General features: G+C 30.3%; 1 protein-coding gene across 3 annotated transcripts in view; it reads left to right on the top strand.

Moving 5' to 3' along the window:
- Nucleotides 1–24,203, top strand: part of LOC105154860 (trace amine-associated receptor 9) — a 78,504-nt gene that overhangs the window by 18,137 nt on the left and 36,164 nt on the right. For all 3 annotated transcript variants that reach the window (XM_011070628.2, XM_011070627.2, XM_087408657.1), the window contains 3 exons: nucleotides 12,610–12,893; nucleotides 13,511–13,825; nucleotides 15,341–15,466. In XM_011070628.2, coding sequence (XP_011068930.1) covers nucleotides 13,604–13,825; nucleotides 15,341–15,466 — 348 coding nt within the window. In that variant the 5' untranslated portion in view covers nucleotides 12,610–12,893; nucleotides 13,511–13,603. The remainder of the gene's footprint in view (nucleotides 1–12,609; nucleotides 12,894–13,510; nucleotides 13,826–15,340; nucleotides 15,467–24,203) is intronic.

The following is a 24,203-nucleotide window of genomic DNA, read 5'->3' as shown; positions in this document are numbered from 1 at the left end:
GAGTTGAATTGTGCATCTGTAATTTCTTTGCACGCTTGCATTATTTTCTGTTTTAATAATTGAAAGTCATTAACAATTAAGAGATATTTCATTTCACTCCTATAAAATATTGCCTCGGCCGGGAGTCGAACTCGGATTTCTTGCATTCCGTACGAGCGTCCTAAGCCTTTAGACCGAGGTAATATTTTTCGCAATAAATTTATTATCGTTTTTTAAAATTAATTTAGGAAATTTGGGGGGATTATTAATATTTCAGATTGATTGCGTTGAAAGTCCGACAATCATATCGGCACGCAATTATCATTTCTGAAATTAATTCATTTATATGAATATATATATAGTAGTTCAACATCTTAACATTCAGACCGTAGTGGCGCTTCGTATTTAAAGTAATGTATTTAACATAAACAGTTTTGTTTCCAATCTTATTGTACATATTTTAAATTTGGTGGTTTATAATTATATCCTATATAATTTACTTAAATCTTCTAAATATCAGATTTTGAACTAAAATTTTCTTATTTAAATGACTTGTTTAACTTTATGTAGTACCAATTTATACATATATTTTTTACGTGTTATACGAAAAATGAATTTTTTTCACATTTCATGACACGATCATTTTGAATTTTTATTTAAAATTTAAATTAATATTGTAGAATGAAAAATAAATAATAATTCTTCTCGACGCTTTTATTTAAAAAATAGCCTCACAAATTAACTCAAATTGATCATTAAATGTCGATCTGACACTTCATCAGTTTATATTGAATAAGATTTATAGTAACAATAGTTTTTCAAAAAAATATAACTTTCGTAATAAGAATTTTAAAATTCTGATATGCAGATTATATCCGACCTACATTCGTTCATTGTTCGAATAGTTTTTTTTATACGATAGAGTACCATGTATGAAATATTGCTCTTCTAGAAAAATCTATTTTGGAGCATCATGTTTTCGATACACAATAGTCAAACGCTCTATCCAGATATTCATTTCACTGAAATGCAACAATGCCGTAGTCATTGAATAAATCCAATAAAATGAATGTATAAACAGTGTAACTATCAAAGAGTTATTTAAAACAAATACATACTCATGCGATCTCTCGATAATTTTATAATTTACTATGGATCTGATTGAGACAGATGTGTTTGGCGGTACAAGTATTTACTAATCTATAGTTACTTTGAGACTGAGGATTATTATACAATTTATATAAAATAGCTTTCATCTGAGAGTTTGTGGTAGAATATTTCGGATCATCCAAACAATGGCTGCATCCAGAATTCTCGAAATATGCAACATTAAACGTGAAAGAGGGAAACTATGCAAAGCGAAATAATGGCGCTGACAAACACAAAGTTAAATTGTAATTGTGTTTATATGTGATACAGATTTCTGATTCTTTCGTGCTACGACAGATACATTTCTATTTACACGTACTTACTTGTACAGTAAATATTTCGTGACAGTATTTTGTCCTCGTGATAAAAGCAAGAAGATGTTTCTCAAGCGCGCTCACTACAGTGTTCTTCCTTTGATATCTCCAAGATTCCTCAACAATACGTCATATCTACCACAAATATTTTCCCGTAGCTATGTGATCTGATTCGAGTCTTCCCTCATATCATCATTCTCGAACTTCGAATGCGTTGATCGCTTTTTACAAATAAATTCCGCAATCGTGGTTCGTGCTCTATTACGTTCATTTCCGAAATATGTGTCAAAGGTATAATTGTTTTTGATGATGTAATGTAATTCAGAGATCAGAAAGCCTAAATTTATTGAATTTAATCACAGCAAATATTTTATAGTAATTATATAAAAAAATATATTGTCTTTATTATCTTATAATTGTCATAAATAAACTTTTATTTTTAATCTTATAAATTTTGATAAACATAGATATTATATTACATAAGGTTAATTAAGGTTATAGATTTAGTATTCCGACAAAATAGGCTTTCTGCTTCCTGTGAATCATAATTCGTAATAGATGCAATATATTATATTTAATCCTCCATATGCGATCCAGTTTTTTTTGCACAAGTAAAATTTTACTCTCTTTATCAAAAAATTAAGAAGCGAATTAAATAAAGCTTTTAACATTTAAGTTAAAAACGATTTAATAATATATTTAATACAATAGAGATGTTGAAAAATATAAACCTAAACCTTTTCATAAAAAAAATTGAAAATTTTGTGAAAATAGTAAAAAAATTTGAGTTAGACAAAAAACCTAGATTGTAAACAAAGTAAAAATATTATTGCAGACAGGGTTAATTCTGCATGTAATTAATGCAAGAACTGAGCACAATGGAATTAAAGTAATTGCATAGCACTAGGTAGGTATCTAATTTTCAAAATTACGTTAACATCAAAGCATAGCTAGAATTTCTTGGTGACTCGAAATCTTTGAAGACCTCTGTTTCCAATCTCTGATTCCTAACTCGTAGTCTTTCCAAGATATCTAAATGTCCTTTTGAAACATCGCGGTAGTCTCCACCAACGTAAACACGTCAACAAGGAAGTCCGAGTATGGCCGCGAGGCGAAACGAATAGGGATAACAAATGGTTATTTCGCGCGTAACTAACGACTCTTCTTTTTGTCGCGCGGCCGCTCCTAACCGAGAATCAGCGAAAAAAAAGGAAGGTAGAACGTTTCACGGAGCTGAATTCGGCGACACTTTTATGGATATCTTCTGCAGTAAGATTTTTTTCAGATTGCTGCTTTTATGAAAAGAGATGTATGAGAGGCTCGCAAGTGCCTTACCGTCGACAATGACGAATTGACGGAGTGTTGTGCACAACACGTTTCTCTCCTTTAGAAGAAAAATTCTACTATCAAACGAACATTTCTATACGATCTATTTTTATAGACGGTTACGAGATATCTCTCTTGGTAACGTTAGTGCACTTGTCGATATGTCGCGTCGGCAAAACGTAAAAGATGATCGTTGTCGACACAGATGGAGATCGCGGGAGATATGGCGCTTTTATTTTAAAACGAATCTTGCTTTTTGCTCATGATATGAACGAGTTTTAATTACACACGATATGAGTCGCAGCAACATACAGATATCATACGTTGATATCATACGTTGATATCTCGTTTGATATATCGCATCGATTTCAATCGTAAAATATCATTGCGCAAAAGTACATATTGAGGTGTAAATAATAGAAATGCCTCGTACTTGAAACAAATATCGCATAAGAGATATTTTTCAACAAAAATTTGATACATGCATAAGATATTTTGGAAAATTAAAGATATTTTGCGTAATAGGTACAAAAAAGGAGCTTTTGCAAAAATTAAATTATCAAATGTAATTATGATCACAATTAGAAAATCATTTAACATTGAGAAGAGAGGAAAAGAGATTTAGAGGTTGACAAATAAAATAATAAAAGTAAATAGTAATAAATTTTTACATTCCTGTTTGTTAATTTTAAAATTTTGTTTGTGATAAAGTCCTAATTTAAGGATTATTTTTAGATTTAGATTTTTAATATAAAAACTCAAGATTTGTGCAAAAATAGATAATAATTTAATTAAATTTAATAAAATTATTATCAAAAAGACAGTGATCAAAATAATTTAAAAAATATATTCTCCTATTCTTTTATTAAACTCTTTTGAAATAATCTGCATAGGAGACTATTAATATAAATCGACAATAAATATGCATGTTAAAATTTTAAATCAAAAGCACTAGCATGAATTAATATTCGTACATTATTAAGCGAGTAACAATATTACGATTTTATGTACATTTACCGCATGATATGCATGTAACTCAATGGAATAAAATTATTTTAATAGGATATTCGTTGTAATTTAATGAGATACGTATAAGGATCATCAAAAATAAATTATTAATCAGAAGTTAATTTTCAACACGATAAACTTGATAATATAATGACAAAGAATGAAAGTTTGTGAAACCTAAAATCGATCGAGCGTGACCATATCGCACGAACTGTAATATATTCCGATTCAGCATGATGGCTCCAAGAAGAGCGAAAGAATATATCCCCTAAAAATCCATGGACGGCGATATATCTCAGCTATAGAAAAGCCACTGAGAGATAATAAAAAAGACTTACTGCACGGTTTCGTCTCTCACCATTAGAGCTAACGATCGTGAATCGTTACATAGGTACGCCGATCGAACCACACTAGAATGCACTCCGCGGAGTAGTATATCTCGCGTATAGTCAACCATTGTGATAGTAGTTCTGAGTTCAATGTTCAATCGCTTACTCACGTGATAGAAACGATAGCAGTAAAACTTTATAAGAACGATAGTAAGAGGTGACAATATCGTTTGATCATAAAAAAAAAAAGTTAATTTTACTATCTAAATGCATCTCGATGCGACTAAATCGTTGAGTTGCTCGATGAGTTTTGTTCCGTTCCGTCGTTATGGATAGATGCTAGTTTCTGACATAATAAAACCATTTTCGACTTAATTCCTGTCCTCCTAGTCGCAGAGAACTCTGTTCGACCGTCGCGTTCGTCTGTACTTTCGCTTTGCTACTACTATTGGCCAAGTGACTACGAGTGAACGGTGTCTCAGCCGGTGAAGTTCTTAGAGAGGAGCTACCGTGCTGTCTTGGTACCGCAGTGATATGAATCGGTCCCTCCAACGAACTTACTTACGCGACTTATCAGTGCTGCTCTTATCTGTTCCGTGTCGCTCAACTATAACGAAGTTACGGACTCTCTAAGGAAAACGGTGAACTGCGTTCGTTTTGCAATTTCTTCCTCCATTACATTATATCTATCTTGTCACCTAGTTGTAGGTACAGACGTTCTTTATATTGGAATTGTATAACACACACAATTAGATAGAATTGTTCTATGTTAGCAATAGAATAAAATGAATGAGAAACAGCGAAATTTAATACTTTATCAAGATGACACGACAGAACTATAATCCAATTTTTTTTCTATTGAAATCAATTAATTTTACATTGTTTAAATGTAAATCTAAAAAATAAGAAACAGAATAAGAGTAATATGAAGATTAAAAAGACTTTGGCGACGAAGGCACCGTAAATAAGATATAAAATCGAAAACATATGGTATCTTCATTTTTTCGTTAAAACATATGCAGAAGCAATATTGAAAAGTTCGTGAAGCCCGAATAACTTTAAGCATATCTGCGTTAGTATAACATAAAGCGGGAAAAGCTGACATCATCAGGAAGTTAGAATATTCTACTTTGTCACGCCGCTTGAATATTCCGTAGACTTCATGTAAGACCAACATTGTTTTCGCAAATGATATACCGTACAACCCCAAACGAGAAGAACTTTTGAAAGTTTGAATATATCCTACAGAAGAAGTGTATAATGCGCACTTGGAATGAAACTTTTGAATTCATTTTACAACAGTTTCATCTTATGTTTCCACAGACCTGGTCTAGATCTGAAGCAATGAAGCTATTAATATGTTCACATTTGCTATAATAATCTACAATATTATTTACGCGATATTGTCCTGAAAAAATTCAGGATTAAATGTAAATGAAAAAAATGATCCTAACAGACGATAGATACATGAATATCAAACACATTTTTATATTATATACTACAAATAAAACGGAACGACAAATTTTGATTAACATTTTGTTTCTCAAGTAAAAGTATTTGTTGTAGGAACTTTTTAAGACTTTTTATATTAAAAAGGAATACGCTTTTCCCAAAATTCCATCATCTTTTAGTTTTTAGAAACTTCATGAATTACTTATGTAATAACGCAAATTAGTAAGATATAGTTGTAAAAAATTTAGATATGTTTTTATAATATGTGATAAAAATAAATGTGATATATGAAGTTGTTTATGGATAATTTTAAGTAATATATTGAAATAATAATACTTATTGACAATATTCTTTAATGTTAAAGAATTACACTGATTTATAAGATTTCTGTTTCTTAACAACTAAATGGTGATTTTATATATTTACTCCATAAAATAAAAGAAAAGTTGTAAATTATTTCAATTTGTAGAGTTTTTTAAAAAAGTGAAGTCTTTAATTTTTCAAAATATGTGGGTGACGGAATTTTTTATCCTTATATTCTTTTTTAGTAGTTAAAAGAATATAAGAATCAAATGTTAAAAACTTTGTTAGTAAAGTACTAAAAAATAAATCAATACAATCGGTTTAATGATCTATATTTACACTAATGAAAGATTCCATGATTTAAGCGCTATCCTTGCTTACTTTGTGCATTTCTGAAATTTACGACTATCATGAACAATAGGTAATCTCATTCAATTCATTAAAATTTTCTACACTGTTACGCGCAGCTTTGTCAATTTATCGTCTATTTGCAATTATCAATGTAAATTACTATTACACTGAAACCAGCGCTCGAGCTGGCGTTAAACTAATAACATACCGTTAAAATGAAAATATTGTGAAACTAGTGTTCTATCATTATTAGCTAATATTTCGTAGCTGTCCGTTTAGTTGCTATTTGGAGAGAAGTTTTGAATTTACCTCGCGTGTTACTTTAATGAAACAACGACGCGATGTTTGCTCGTGTAATTGCAGGAAACGAAGCTGCTCGCCTTTATTCGCCGATAGCAGGCACGTGTGCGTAAAGTATATGACGTATTGATCGTGCGAAAGCTGTTCATAGAGAATGCAAAAGCATGTGTGTTGTATATTGGTCTATATATGCATATAGTACAGAATATGTACATACATAGTATGTGAGACCGTTTCCATTCCATTCGCTTTTCTATCCAAGCGTGAAAACGAGAAAGCTGGCAAGTCAACATTATTTATTGATTGTACACCAAGTAAATTAAATTGAAGGCTCGAGTGCAACAACCAAGCGAGCTCAGTTTTCTCGATAAACAAGTTAGTTGCCATTTGTTCTGAATGAATGGTAGCCTACTGAATGCAAAAAAGTTTGAATGCTAACAATAATTTAACAGATATGATGAAAAAGACAGAGAGAAAGAAGACTGTGGACAGTTTTCATATTGAGTATAACCACTCGACAGCTGATTTTCCTAATAATCGAAATATATTGTAAATGCAGATATCGAAAGCTACGTTCAGCAGAGAAAACTAATTAGTGAGCGCTAAGTGATTCTTTTATATGATTGGATCTTATCTTTAGTTCTTCGCTGGATTTACATGGAAATAATCACATTAAAAAATCACTAAACACATTCACTGATTAGTTTTCTCTGCTGAATACAGCCAATGTATCCTATATTTATTTCATTTATCACTGTGTGAAATTAAGAACAATATTCTATAAAATCTTTTACGAATAGATATTTTAATATACTGCACTTTATTTGCATCGGATAAGCAATAAGCTATTGTATTATACGGAAAGGATTGTTAGCGATATAAAAGCATATATGCCAGCTGCATCTTTGCTTTAATATATGCAAACGAATAGCAGGAGTCTAAAGCAGCAGTGCGAATAATAAATTCGAATACATGAATAGAGCGAACTCTAACATTGGGATAGTGTCTGTCAAATTATTATTGAAAAGAACTGGAGGAGTCCTTGCAAAGGTGTGAATGAAGAAAAGAATTTCCAGCACTGAGCAGGAAATTAATGTACCTTGGATTTATTTTTTAATTACAAAATAATTCCAGTATCTACGCCGCGCGAGGATTTACGCGCAGAAGAAATAGAAGGAGTTGAAGTAATGTGTATGCAACTGTTCTGTTTTATATATATATATATATATATATGCCTTTATATTATATATATTAGTATTGTGTTGTGATTTCAGTTTCCTACTGTTAATATTGATAAAATTACTGTCAGTTAAATCGATTTGTCAATGTGAATTCATATATCATAATCCATATAAAATGATTATTGTAAAAATTGCAAAGGATTTAATAATACTTGGTGATACATAAGTATAAGGAGTAAAGAATAGAATACAGTAAAATACAAGTGCTTATAGTTCTTATATTCTTTGTTTAGTTTAATATCTTATATATCCTGTACACCTGTTTGGGATATACGGTATTTTTAGCGGACGAGATTTATGCCCAAAGCATACAGATTGGATTCAGTGCAGTAAATGCAATAAATGCATTACATAAAATATGTACGTCATGTCATAACACTTGTAACATATGTAAAAGATTGTAATTTATATTATCTCTTACTGTGTATGCGTACATATACATATTTATCATTCTTATTATTTAATAAAACTTTGTAAACATATTTTATAAGTTATTGTGTCATTTTACATCTTATTTATAAGCATTATTTGTAAATTTTTCATGGGCTGTACTTCCTAAAAATATCATCCACTCTTCTTATAAATACTCATGCGTATATCTCACCTCTGCAGGATATATAGCAAAAACACAAAAGTTTCAAGTCCTCTTTTTAGTACAAAAAATAAATATTTCTGATTTTTAATATTTTTTTCATAGTAGTAAACAATATAAAGTATACTTGCATAGTTCATTTACTTTAAACATAGTAAATAATATTTAGGCTCAGTTTCACAACTTAGGCCCAGTTTCACAGTTAACTCTTAATCAAGGTTCAACTTGTTTTTTATGTCTTTCCAATTCTAGAATTGGAAAGAGACAATGAATAAGTTGAACCTCGGTTAAGAGTTAACCATGAGTTGTGAAACTGGACCTTACAGTTAACTCTTAACCGAGGTTCAACCACAGACTTCTATAAATAGACTGTCGACTTCGCCTCCATGTTTGAAGACAGTGCTGGGCAGCGCCATATATGTGTTCACTTACTCTCATATGTATAAATCACACGGATAATAATGTTAGTGTTTTCATATAAATTTACGTGATATTTTCAAACATGATGCACACATACGCATATGTGAATTGAATAAAGACAATTTGGAAACAAGAATAGATAGGATCAGGTTAATCTCTTTCTATCATTTATTGAGTCAGCAGTTATAGAAGTCTGTGGATTCAATTTATTTTTCCTGTCTTTCTAATTCTAAAATTGGAAAGAGATGAGGAGTATGTTGAACTTCGGTTAAGAGTATCCATGAATTGTGGAACTGGGCCTTAATAGATTAAGTTTTTGTTAGGTGCAGCGCTATACCGGAATTATCCTACCAAAATCTAATATCGCCGAAGGTATTCTAGCGCTCGTTAGCTACCTTCTTGTTTTTCAATTCCTCACCCGCGATTGTGCACGATTTGCAGTATTAATGGGCGATTTGATCTTACAATTAAACGGGTTATCTAATTCTTCGATAATCAATACGCCGTTAATTATCGGTTTGATTTATAATTAAGCTTGTAACCAGATAATAAATGCCAAAATGCATCGATCGTGTCCAATTCAGGATGTGGTAAATAATACGATGCTCGAACTGTGTATGTTCATAAATTCAACTATCTTTCGGATTTTTTGTTTTGAAAAGCGTTCTTTTTCAGCACATATATCTCCCATTTAGAGAATAAATATGTTATATACAAATATGTTACTATAATTCCTGCAATATTTTTTATCACAAGTCTCACGATTGTGTATGCTTTACCGTTGCTACTATATAGGTATCTGGTTAAACTAGCATAACTGGCATAACTGTAAAATATAATAAATTATGAATTGTAATTATATAACTTAGTTTAAAAAAAATATTTCTAAATGGTAATCACATTTATTGCATTACTTTTAAAAATATTATTCTAAAAGAATTGTTGGTATTATTTTCATAAATAATTTTACAAATATATATATATATATATATTAATTTCTTTCTTCAATTTTCTTATGCCAGTTCATTCAAATTTATATTTTTTATTTCATTGAATTGGTCTATTAAAAGATATATTATACATATCTACGCTCAAAGTATACAGATAGCAGCTTTATGTAATTTGTAGATAATGTTGTAGGTTATGTTGTAAAGAGAAGCCATTTTATGAATAAATCACGTAATTATAATTTCTCATAAATTAAAAAAACATGCGCTTTGAAATTAGCAGAAGCAATATAGCGAGAAACTGATTAAAACTACAAAATTTCGTAATTTTAAAATTCTTTTTTTTTTGTAGTATTTTGATAAAATGTAACATATAATATATTACTCTTTATGCTTTCACAAAAATTATTTGCCACTGATTATATGTTAATATAATAATACAGTACAGACTTTCGAGCAAAAATGTTGACTACGAATATATTCAAATATTTAAAAACTGTTTATATTCATCTTGTATAAATAGACATTATATCAAAAATATTAAATAATAAACAGGTTTTACAAAAACTAAATAAAATTACAATATAATCCCAATTTTTTTATAATAAACCTTACAAACAAAAAACTATCTTTAATATTTTATGTAGAATAGATATCACTTATTTACAGTTTCGATTATAAAATTATGTATTATAAAATTATATAATTCAAAAAATGGAAGTTAAAGATTGAGATTGCATAAAATTATATCAATCAGAATAGGTATTTACTTTTATCGTTCTGGCTAATATTATACAATCTTAACAATATGGCGGCTTTTATCTGAAACGTTTGATTGGTTGATTTTTTTATCTATACAACTATGTTTTGACCGAATAGGACTTTAAAGAAGAAAATTTTAAAAATTAAAAATATTCATGAAAATAGAGAATGAATAGTTAAAAATCTAGTCAATACTTAATTCATAATTTTTTATTCGATATTTTTATATCGAATTGCAAAAAATATTGAATATATTTCGATATTATTGAATAGCGATAAACATCTCTAATACAATACAATGTCATATAAAGTAGTTAACAAATATGTATACTTAAATCTCTAAGTGAAATATTATGACAAAACTTCTATATAATTAACGAAATAACAAGCGAATGAATAACAAGCAAATAATTGTAATTTATTCAGTCACACCTATTAGACATATAGAATAATGTCTGTCTAAACTTTTAGCTTATCTTACAATTAGTAAGCGGATTAATAGCATATTAATTTTCAATATTTGCTCGCGCATTCACGCGTGAAATCAATACATTAATTATCACCTGAAAATCAGACGGCTGATGTTAACTGGTACTGGCTTTAGTTCTAAATGAAATTTGCGGTGAAAGGAAACGTCCGATATCTGCACAGATACCCAATTAATTTTTCTATTTCTAGCATTTTGATGAACGAACAGATTCTTTCAAATTTTAATTACGATCGACGCAAGTCAATGTATATCCAAAACAGCCTTCCTTCATCTAGCATATAAGAGATTTGCAATTAATTATTCACAGTACAAAGGATCGAGCAGGACCGAACTTATTACGGAAGAGCATGATCCGTATGAATTCACGGAAGATCTATTCGGCACCGACATAGTGTAACGCATCAACGATTCACCGTCAATGCGAACGGAATTGACGCGCGCGATCGATCAACGTCCAATTCGCGGACCAACGGCTTCGTTCGTTTACGTGGTACAAATAAAATTCTCGGAAACGTAGCGGGATGTGCCCGTACGCTTGATTGTTGGAAATATTGCGGGCAAGAGCAAATAAAACGTCGCAAACTCGAAACGTACGAGTTTCAAACGCAGTCTCTGATTCCGTAGAGAGCTCTCACATAACGGTGTAAAATGGGAATGGGGTGATGAGTATTCGAAAAGGAAATTATAGTCGAATTTCAAGATTAATTATACGTATAGTTTAACGTATAGATGTGAAGTAACAAGAAATTCGCAGTCTATTTCTATATTTTACACAATGTCCTAGCATTTAGTGTGCATTTTTTAAATAAAAATGTATAGGATGCTGCTGATATCTACAGATCATAAGTTGGATTGCCTATCTAGCTATGGGCAGGCTTTACTGTAATGCGAAATAAGATTAGATCGCAAGTCCAGCGGAGAATGAAACAAAAGAAATTAAATTTTACATAAGGCAGATAGGCAACCCGACTCACTGATCTTGTAGATATCGGCAGCACTTTGCATGTAAAATTATATAAATAATGTGTATAAAAATTACACAGTTTATAGCAAAAAGATACAAAATTGTGTGTTTTTACGAGAACTATAGTACTTTTATCTTAAATTTCAAAAAGATATACCTTTATATTGAAAAAAGTACAATAACAAATTTTATAATTTCTATTTATTTGTAAGATACGACTTTACGTGTATATAAATATATATATATATATATATATATATATATACATTTAATAACAGATTCTAAAATTATCCATTAAAATTATAATTATATATATAATTCTTTTTATAATGTATATATTATATTATATTCTTTCATCTTAAAAACTTCGTTGCATTGATCTGCAAAATATTTTTATATGCTACTTTCACAAATTTCTTCCATATTCTAAAGATTTATTTCTAAAGAATATTCTATATAGTTATGTATAGTTTATGTATAGTTATACAATATTTAATATATGTATATTTTATAATTATATATAATACATAAAATAATTATCAAGTTTTTCCTTTTCTTGTCACAAATGTACTTGACAGACAGTAAGACAAACACTTCGTAATTTGCACGTGAAAATAAATGAATTCGGAAAAAAACAAATTTTATGTGTTATTTTTATCCTCTTTATTTTCTTTTCTTGCAGAGCTTGTCTTCTCATTCGCCTGCTCGTAGATGCTGTGGATCCAAGTTGAGATGCACCGAGTATCAAGAATCTATTACACGTCGAAGTTACACATCATTTTGCAAATGCATACAGACGACTCGTGAGTCGTGAGCGGACTTTCGAGTGCGTCATTAGACGCGCTCAAACGTTCGCAACTGTGCATATTCTCAACGACCTCGATGATGAAGAAGCTGTGCTTAAAAAAACTGGTCGACCATCATCAAGGCGGACTCTCGAAAATTCGCGACCGATAGGGATGAAAAGTATGTTAAGATATTGTATTTAATTATCAACGTCACTTTGCTTTTATTTCCTCTTTTTAAGACTTATCGTGTTAAATGTTATTGACAGAAAAAATAGTTGAAAAAATAACAGCTTATATAATTTCTTTTTATTATACTGAAAGAACAGGCAGTATTTTTAAGAAACATTATTAATCTAGAATCTCATTATGATGTATTGTATTACTATATTGAATAGTATCGTATCTCGTAATTGACGATTTAGTTTTTAATACAATTTTGCTACATTATTTTATAATTAAATTAATATATAACAAAATTGCATTAAGAATTCATAATTAAACAAATATATTATAAAATTTCTTTCAAAATTTACTATACTGTAAATTATATGTCAAAATATAGTCAAATTTTATTTTAAAAATTATTTTTAAGTATACGAAATATGTGAAAAATAATTTAATTCTCAGAAATCATTTAATATATCTTTACTGAAATTGTATCAAAGATTTTATATCTATAATTAAACAAGATTATAAGATTCATTGTTATGTAAGACTTTCGAAATTTATCGCACATAAATTATATGATAAAGACGGAATATAATAAGATTTCATTTAAAAAAAGATTATTTTCAGTAACGTACAAAATACGTGTGCCTCGAACGAGACACGGGTGTCTCGTCTGGGGATTCGACATCGTAATCGCGTGGGGAAATAAACGACCAAACGATGATGATGGAACACAAACAAACGATACTGCTGGCACCCTCACTCAGCAACAGCAGTTGTTGGCGAAGCGGCACATCCGATGCCGCTTGGACAGGTCCGGGCCCTGGAGAACTGATACGAGCTGCTCTGATATTGCTACTCAGTCTTGGTATCCTATGCGCCAATCTACTGGTGATATGTGTCATCAATAGCAGACAGTACAGCAAATATATACATGCTCAGGTAAGTTGGTACATTTTTAAGATATGTAATTTAATTTACGCTACTTTTTAAAAACGAACTAAAGTTCGTTGCTTTATTGACAAAATTTCTATCTTGTTAAATATGAATTTTAAAAGTCAATCCGTTTGTTTTTATTGTAAAATAATAATAATTACGAAATCTGTAAAAAATCTCAAACTTTTAGAATGTTGGAAAGAACAATATTGATTTTCCCGAAAATTTCACTTGTTATTTGAAAGATGGAAATAGGATTAATGCTCTCAATGAAACATTCTTTATATATAAACATCTAAATATATTAGCTAACAAAAAAAAAGTTAAAATATTTATACAATGTAATGAAATTAATATTAAATATTTGTTTTTTATTTTATAAAAGGATTACGGTAAAATATTAGTTACGTGAATGCACGAAGGTTTCAGTCGGTGCCATAACTCACAGTCCGTGATGGAAGGGTTCGCGGTATTTTCTCCATTTCTCTCTTCTTCCTATGTAAATCAGTCTGAAGTGGTTAGCTGCTCGAAATACAGGACAGTCATGTTTCTGGGTTCTAAATGAGTCGAGTTTCGTAGAGACTGATGATGCCCGCAAAAAATTGTACATTTGCAAATGTTTTATTCCTTATTTTTTGATTAATTACATTTTTTTACCATTATACGTTCGTAATATACTGAGAATATCTTTACCAAAACGCAATATATGCAATAAAACGTTCTTTAATATTAATCGATTTTTATTGCACAAATATGTAAATAAAATTTTTCTGGAGAAAAGATACGTACACAGATTAGATAAATTCTATAACTGTAGTGGATATGTAAAATATATCCTTATTTCGATGCTGTGATACCTACATTAGTTTAAATCCTTTTCGAGAAACCGTTATTCTAACAATCGTTTATCTCGATTTGTTATCGGGATTTATACAATCTCCTAATCTCCTGTAAATATTATCACTAATGAAGTTTAACTTTTCTGTACTGCTTTTTCTGACTCCTTCCCAGTTTTCTTTTTCTATCTAGTGACTTCGCACTTTCAGATCTAATTTATGTATATGTAAAAGTTACGTAACCTACTAAATATGTATACGAAAGTAACTTCGATTTTCCATGCAATTATTAAGGAGTAGAAAGTAATAATGCAAAATTGAAGGTTAAAACTACATTAAAACTTCAACAATTGAAAACACATTATATTTTTTACTTCGTCTTGAAAATTAAACTCTTTTTTAGTATTGCATACGTAGGTTTCTATAAACATTTTAATTTAGTAAATAAATTTAGTCTAAACAGTCAATTGAATTAACTAATCTAAACATTCTGAACTAATGCTTATATAGAAATGGACAATTAGCGAAAAGAAGTTTCCTTTAAGTTCAATCGATATTTTCTCTCGCTACACGTCTCATGACGGAGCTAATGTCGCGCATGTTACACAACAATTCAACCATTCGGTAATGATGTCCATTGATACTGACCAAGACGATCAACAGGTCTTTTTCAATTTTTTTCCAGCCCAGATATTTACTGACGAGCTTAGCAAGTAACGACCTAGCGATTGGTCTTTTAGTGACGCCTTTCGGTTTCTTACCAGCTGTTTACGGATGTTGGCCGTACGGTGAAGTTGTCTGTCAAATTCAGGTAACTTTTACAATATTAATTATTTTTTAAATAGTTTTATATTTATTTTTGAACACATAAATTTGTTATCTTATTATACAATTAATGCTACATAAATATAAAATTGATACATATATAATATATGACTTGATAATATATTTTATATTGATAGTGTTTTTTTTATTGTGCCATGATAAATGTGTAACTTGAATATAAAACGTTGGAGATTACGACATCACTTATAACGTTGAGTGTTAAAGAGTCGTTCAATAACCTCAAACCTCGACAGCATTTCTTTGCCAGAAATCGAGGAATTTATAGGAAATCTCGAAATGGTATTCGCGATGCTTGGCAGGAAATTATTATCGTTTGAAACTCGTGGCTGCGCTTCCGGCAGCCGGTACTTCTTCCGCCATTTCCTCTACCAGTCGGCGACTGCGACGTTATCGGAGTTCCTGGCGATAATCTTTACGCATTGCTCCTTTTCCTCCGATCCCTTCCTCGTTCTCTACGCCATCTTCTGAGGTAACGGTCTGATTTGTGACTGTATATTTCTTCATTTCGCACGTGTTAAACTCCGGAATGTACCGTTTCGTTGGTAGATCTCGAATTTCATGGGTATTTGCTTATCTAACCGTAACGGGAAATTGCCGTAATACCTTACGCGAAATTAGACATAAGTTATATATATATTATATATATTAAATACAACTTTACTCGCTTTGTTACCAACTTTACTTTAATTTATAATAAGTACTTGTCACGTAATTAGCATAATTTAATTTGTTAAAAAATTTATTTTTTTTTAATAATAAATAAAAATTCAGCATGTTGTATAGTATACCTGTATAGTGTACTTCTGCTCTCTGATTATCTAATGTAACGACACGGTTAATTAACTTATATAATATAAACTATAAAAATTTTATAGTCTCTAATGAATTAAATCAATAAAGAATAAAAAAATCTTTGAGAGCCGATGTTGTTGCAATTACGTTTTATTGTATATATAATAATTGAAGATGTTTCGATTCTTTTAGTTTGGATCCTCTTCAGTAAATACATTAATGATAAGATTAAAATATATATAATAATTACAGTTAAATATAAAATTGAATACATAATATAGTGACAACTTAGAACATATTTTTGTACGCTTGCGTAATAAAAAATAATATCAAAAGAATTAATTTTAGTAATTTCAAATAATAAAATTTAACAAGAAAAAAGAGAAAGGTATTTCCTCGTTAAATAGAAAGATGTAATCTATTTTGTTACAGTTTTGTTTATATCAATTTCTTTTCAAAACCAAATGCTGGATGTTAATTGATATTTGTGACGTTTAATCACAAGAAAACTTTTATTAGTTTGTTTCTTTATTTGATTATTCCTGTCGATAATATAAACAATAGAAAAATAATAAATTTGTGATAGTATTGGCCGAGACATTAACACACACACACACACATATGTCATCTTTTTATAGAATCGTTGTATAGGTATATATATATATATATATATATATATATATATATATATATATATATAAAATATACATACATAATATAGAAATAGAAAGAATGGATCGAGTAATGTCATTTTTATCTGAATATTGTAAGTTATGTATAGCCATTCCCATAACAACAAATCATCTTTGCCGCGTTTTTCCGATAAGACTCGAACTACGCAGAGATATATGTCGCGTTATATCGGAACCTTTCTGATATCTAAGATGTTGATGTCTTCCGATGTTTCGGCTTTGCATCTCCAGAGATGTGCATGATATCGTGTCAAAACACGGTCCGTTACCATCAAGATTCTTACGCTGCATCACTTTCGGATATCGAAACTCTATATGCAAATTTAATATACAAATAAAATATGATTTTCAACTAGAACGGAAAGGAGATCATCTTCATCAACAAATTATCATCAAAACATCGAATAAGTCGCCGGATATCAATCAAACATTGTGAAAAATGGAAAACAAATATTATAAGTAAAATGGAATTAAATAATTATATAATATTTATATATTTAACAAAATTAAATAATTGTATTTATCTAAAAAAACTTACATTCCTTTTTATGGAGAACTCATTAATGACTTTTGAGAATTCCAGTTAAGAATTGTATTATACAATTGCAATATATATGTATATATATATATATATACATATATATTGCAAAATATATATATATATTTATAATTTATATCAAAATGTTGCAAAATAAGATTCAAGAAGATATATTTAATCAGGGAAATGCTTTATGGAATTTTCTGAAATAAAAAAAGTATATTCTTTAGAAATAGTAGAAAGGATTTATTCATTTACACGTGTACATTAATTAATAACAATCTTTTTAAAATACTTCTCGAGATTCTATCTTAAAAAAAGCATTGTATAACAAAGAATGAGATGAGCGATAGGACGATAAATGACTAAAACGAATAAAAGATAATGCGATTGCAAGTAGAGACTATAACCCAAGAGAATTGATAAGCGCGAAGAATGCCAGTTTCTGTGTAGCTAAAATAGATTGCAAATTTAGTGGAAATGTGATACAATTAATATAAGGGCAAGATTAGAGAAGGCAAATGACAGAAAATTAATAAATAGATACAGAACGTAAAAATCAGATAATTAAGAAAACTGTCATAATTAAAAAATTTAAGAAACACAAAATAATATAAGATATTATACAAATTCTTACTATCTTTGTGTTTATTTAAACATTTCTTTACGAATCAAATTTATATATATATTTATATATATAAAATTATATATATTTATATATATAAAGTATATATATTTATATACTTTAAATCGTTGCACTGATATACGATACAAAAAAGAAACAATTCTTCCAATGCATTTTTACAAGTTTCAATCTTTGTTACATAAAGTATTATGACTCTGATAGTGGATATTTCAAAAGAATTGTGAGATATACGTACGATTGAGATGTGTAACAGTCATGTAGATATTCAGATGGAACTCGATGTTGCGGATAATAAAATTTTATGAGAACCATCGAAATAGAAAATCAGTGATCTCGACACCTGCAGGAATTTCATAAAAACTTTATGAGGATAATATTCCTACATACAAATATCTTCGTTTTGAAGACGTATTCACATGTATTTCATACATCTAGTCTCTTTATCTTTTATATATATATATATATATATATATATATATATATATATATATAAATGGATATGAGAATGATGGAAGGTTAACATCTCTAGCTCAAGTAGAAGTCTTTCATACTTTTGTTACATTTCTCATGTATGATATAACATTCTATATACATTTATATCTCAAATTGTGCATACTACCTTCTTTCATATTTTATATGTATATTCTTAGATCTCTCGAGATCTTCTGAAAATTTTTTCTTCTTTCCTTTTCTCCTAAAAGACGTCGTCATAAACACAATAAATGTAGAGCCATACAACCTCATAATTATTAACAATTCTTGATAGATGAACGGAAGTAATAATACTTGATTTGGTTCAAGCACGGTAACCCCATTAACACAAAAAGTACCTTGTGCAAATCTATTATCCCGTAGGGCGTAATGATAGTGTTGATAGTGTGCCAAACTGCCAGTAAACGAGAAAGAGTACAAACAGTAAAGTTTCCCAAACGTGTAAAACTTTATGTGAACAGCGAACAAAAGTGGCGTGTGCGTAGTTTCGATTTTGTACTCTTTTATATCGTACTAGCGCAACGGCGGCAATTGTGTAGAATCGAATCAAATTAGTTATTATTTGATAGTTTATGTATTAAAACGATTCATCGACATTAATAGTATTTAATATTATACCACGTTAATGGACAATTAATTACATTCCGTCCATTTTAAACGCCGATAGAATATTCGTGACAATAATAAACATCGATAGAGTATCCGTGACAATAATAAGCGACAATATTCGAATTATTAAACGTTGCCTTTATTTTGATATGAACATCTAATTATATTTATCGCATATCATTATTCCTTTGATCGATACTTTTAACAGATAATGAGCAATATAATAAAACAATAAGCGACGTTTTTGCCTGATTTTACTGAAAAAAATTACAACGCTTTGGAGAAATCAATTTTGCTGTGAAAAGAATAAATGACTATTTCGTGTTTTTTTTTAATTGTTCTATTTAAAATTTTTTAATACTACGATTTTTGAGTCCTTAATTTGAAACAGAACCCTATGTAGTTTTGGTTGTTGACATTGCACGTACAAATATCGAGTATTGCCCGTAGGGAAATATAATTGAGAACGGGTCGATTATATACAATGTACGTATAGGTATACAGCGCATTGACAATTGCTCCATCGGGAAAAAGTGTGAGAATAACACGGAGATGTCGTTCTCGCACAATCTAGATATTCCGGGATAGTAAATCGTCTCTAGCCACTCGATATTCATAGAATCTATTCTTAGTGGCAACAAATCTCTTGGGTCTAAGCGATAACCCCGGGCCGCGATGGATTTGTGTATTCAGATATTCGCTAGAAACCAAACCGTAAACTTCGATAAACTAGTACGTCGCTTGTTCTTGCTCGGTGATGTGCTAAGACGGAATCATTGAAGGCGATCACTGTTACCATGTTACGACAATGATCCTGCTGTTACGACGTGTTTAGTGCAACATAATACCGTTAAGCTACTTAAAAACAATATAATAATTTTTCGATGCAATTGAAATCATTTTAATGCAATTTTTTTAATGTTTCAAAAAAATCATTCCAATAAAATTAAACTAATTTTTTTAACATTAAAAAAAATATTTTTTTAAATAAATACATAAATGATATAAGAATCTGTATATAGAATACGTATACATTTTGCCAATTTAATTTTTGATATTACTATCTCAGTTCAACTTATAATTTCGTTTCAAAAAAATAATTTCGATTTGCAGAACAAAATATGTATATAAATTCACACTGAAAATATTATTAAAGCACTAAAGATCTAGTTTAAACCTCGTTAAGCGACGTCTACAATGAGATTTTAAGGTGTAAAATATTGACTAGTTAAGTCAAACATTGACTTAGTCACAGTCGAATGAGAGAAAAATCGACTATGATTGGTCAATTTTTTATGGCTTAAAGCTTAAAGTTTAAGTTTTATGCCTTACTTTAATTACTTTACGTTAATTACTTTAATTATTTTAGTTACTCAAATGTATGTGTATTCACATTTGTGATCTTAAGACTCTTCATTTATATATTTCATTTATATCAATATATATTTTATATATTATTTTGCATTATCTTCTTCTTTAAATTTTTCAACTATGCGACATAATATAAGTGAGAAAAAATTATTTAGTTTCAATGAACGCAAATCTTTATTCTTTTAAATTATTAAAATATATTCAATCTTTTTTATTCACAATATTATCCCCAAATGAATAGCAGAATTCTTTTGCAAGTTTGCTAATTATTAGTTGGTATAAAACGAACTCCAAATCATCTATTGGTAAATTTCCCAACGCTCGCTATCTGCATTTAGCTGCATAATGTCATTACTTATCTGAACGAACTACGATGTCGCCGAAGTGCTAATACTTTCACGACACCGATTTTTTTCTCTCTTCCTTTTCACGGTGATAAACTGACCTGAAAAATTCTAGCACTGCCGCGGCAGTAATACGATTGCGAATTTAATATTCCACAATTCCGGGTAGACACCCCAGCCGCGCATCGCCATGCCGATGCCCGTTTCATTTATTGACGACGAGTGAAAAATTATATCGCGTTGAGAGAGACGATCGTGAGTTTCTACGAGAGATGCGGCACGTTTTGTGTGCGTAACGTGGTGGTGATGTGCTTCAGATTCTCAATAGCGTACGTGCAAGGAAACCCTATGAAAATGGAATAAATCGTTGCCATTGGCGTTTAGAAACTACCATTGTCAAGTAAAAGTCAACTCTGCCTGATTGTTAATTTTACTTTCTCGTTGTCGTTGTTGTATTTTACACGTTGGTATTGTGAAAGTCTCAATTAAATGCTCGCAATTAAGTGCTCGCGTTTGCCCAAGCGCCACCAAAATTTCAACAAAAAGCGGACGTTCTCCACTAAAAGGATGCGCGTTGTATAACGCGCTACTGCAATCGGCCCAAGGTCGTTTCAGAGTAAATGCAATTTCGTGAAACTCCGACACTCGCCGTTATTTCTCAACGGTATTTCTCGGCGCGGCGAACCAAGGGATCAAACTCGTTATATCAATTATTTCGATCGTAGCTAAATAAAAGTTAGCTCGAAGTTCCATTAAAATCTCCGTGGCAATCTGACGACGAGGATGAACGCACGCCAAAGGGTTAGCGATTACTCGGAGATAAGTTAGTTCGTGGCGAAAATATTCGGTTAAGGTCTTCCGGGAGAGTGTTTCGGAGATAGCTCGAAACGAGGCCAGACCGATCCTGGCCCCTTTATATTATCAGAGCTTTTTCCTGGCCATACGCCAACCATGGTCACCATGGTAACCATCTTAAAACGTATACTTAGTACACTCGCACTCCCACCTTGTCGTTTCTTTATGGTATGGGAACACCGTCGTGGCCGATTCATCGAATCAAGCTGTCGCCTTCAGCGGCTTGCGACATTTGGAATCGTTTCCCTTTCCCAGAGATCGAATCCTCTGTCCGTTTCGCCCGGCACCTGCCGGATAGAGCGTGTCCCGAATCGCGATAGTGTACATCTCGTTACATCCCAAGTGTCCCGCTTCAAAGCGGACCAGCATATCGGACGACGGCTGATGTCAGTAGATAGCTACGATTGCTCAATATGTGGTTGAACGTATATGTTATAGCTGTACATGCGTTATATGACATTTGTTTGAGAAAATACTAGTTTATCTTTTTTATTCTTTACTTTAGCAGAATTATAAAATATCTAACTTTTTATACACATTTAAATACTTTTATACTTATAAATTTAATGTTTAAATAATTTTTTTCCAAGAGATAAATTATATATTGATAATTTTTTATTTCTCTGGAATCTATTTGATTTAATGATATGTGGTAGAGCTAAGAAATATTATACATGCGATAAATATCAATGAAATTTAAGTTAATTTAATTATTAGATAAAAACCTTTTTTGACCTATATATATTGTTTGATAAAAGATCTTTTTTGATTCATAGTCAGTATATAGCGTCAACTTATTGTTAAATAAGCTTATAAAGATAATAATTTATATGAAAATTTTTTGTTATAATCAATTCAATCAATATGTGTACATTAATATGTCTCTATTTGTGTTTTATTACATTTTTAAAAATGTTAAGAATTAACATTTTTTAAATGTTATTTGTAAAAAATAAGAAAGCCAGGATTCTAAACTTCTGAAGTAATGCACGTTAATTTACAGTTGCAATTGCGTTTCTCTTGCCCTCAATCCTAGAGATAGTTGGTTTCAATTGGCTGAAAGGGCTGGCGGTGATCCTACTGGCAATTTGCTACCGTCTGACAGCTTGTTTCATGTAATGTATGTACGCTTGGAGAACAAATTAGCCGACAGTCCATTCGTAGATCAAATTACCAGAAATTGACCCTGTATGTGTCCGTAATCGATACATCACTACATATTAGTCTTCAAGATATTTGTGCAGTATCAAGAAATAAACGTTAATTAGTAAATAATGACACTTTCTCAAAGGTTGCTTGTAATTTTCAATAAACTTGTCTTCTCATAAGTACAGAAGTTATATATTACTCTTTAATTTATTAAAAAAGAAAGAAAATGATTTATATTTTATATTTAATTAAAACAATGGGAATTTGTATTATTCGATCCCGCTAATTACTTTATTACAATAATTGAAAACTGATTGCATTCGTTTGTTGTAACAATAATACTTGTTACTCATTTCTGGAATCTGCAAAACTATATTTTACAATTTCATTCCAATTAACATGCGTAAATTTAATTTTAACCGTAGTGTCTACACATGCACAGAATTTACAAAAAACTACATCACACTATTTAATTGCAAACTAAAATTCGCAGGCAGATAAGTGCAACGACGTGGAAGCAACATCGCGCGGTGATGAACGTGGTCCTTTTTTATTCAAGCGTGACATTTAATTACAGCATCGGACTCGGCACTAGGTTTATAAAGCTTACAAAACGATTTCTCGTATAGCGAAATGTGTGCAACGTAATTGTACGCCGTACAACTACGTCTACACCAAGCATTAGCGTAAATAACCAATGATACTATAATGTTAATTAAGCCAATCTCCATTGTTGACCTATAGCAATTAATTAAATGATTCCATCCCTACATTCTGAACATTCAAATTAGGGCAACGATGATTCTCGCAGAAATTCCGATGTCCGATACAAAATTACCACAAAGCGTTGTGGCATCTGTGGTAAACCGTGAACTACCGCTCATCAGCGATAAAACCCTGATTATTTTGTTATAATCATGCAGGAAAGATATATATCTCTAGGATAAACTAATTTACAATTCAATCAAATGCAAAATTATTATTAATCAATACATTACCATTTAATATTTACATAAACATATATATATATATATATGTGTGTGTGTGTGTGTGTGTGTGTGTGTGTGTGTGTGTGTGTGTGTGTATATATATATATATATTACTATTTATATATGTATATTTATATATGTATATTTATATATTGCTGAGAGGGGACATATGTCTAGAAAGATCAAAAAGAGATGCCTATTTTTACTAATTTTTTTGCGAAATCT

This window comes from Acromyrmex echinatior, chromosome 1 (genome assembly GCF_024713525.1).
Source record: "Acromyrmex echinatior isolate Ae372 chromosome 1, ASM2471352v2, whole genome shotgun sequence".
NCBI classification, from domain to species: domain Eukaryota; kingdom Metazoa; phylum Arthropoda; class Insecta; order Hymenoptera; family Formicidae; genus Acromyrmex; species Acromyrmex echinatior.
The sequence above is the reverse complement of the archived record's forward strand: the minus strand, read 5'-3'. Positions and strand labels throughout refer to the sequence as shown.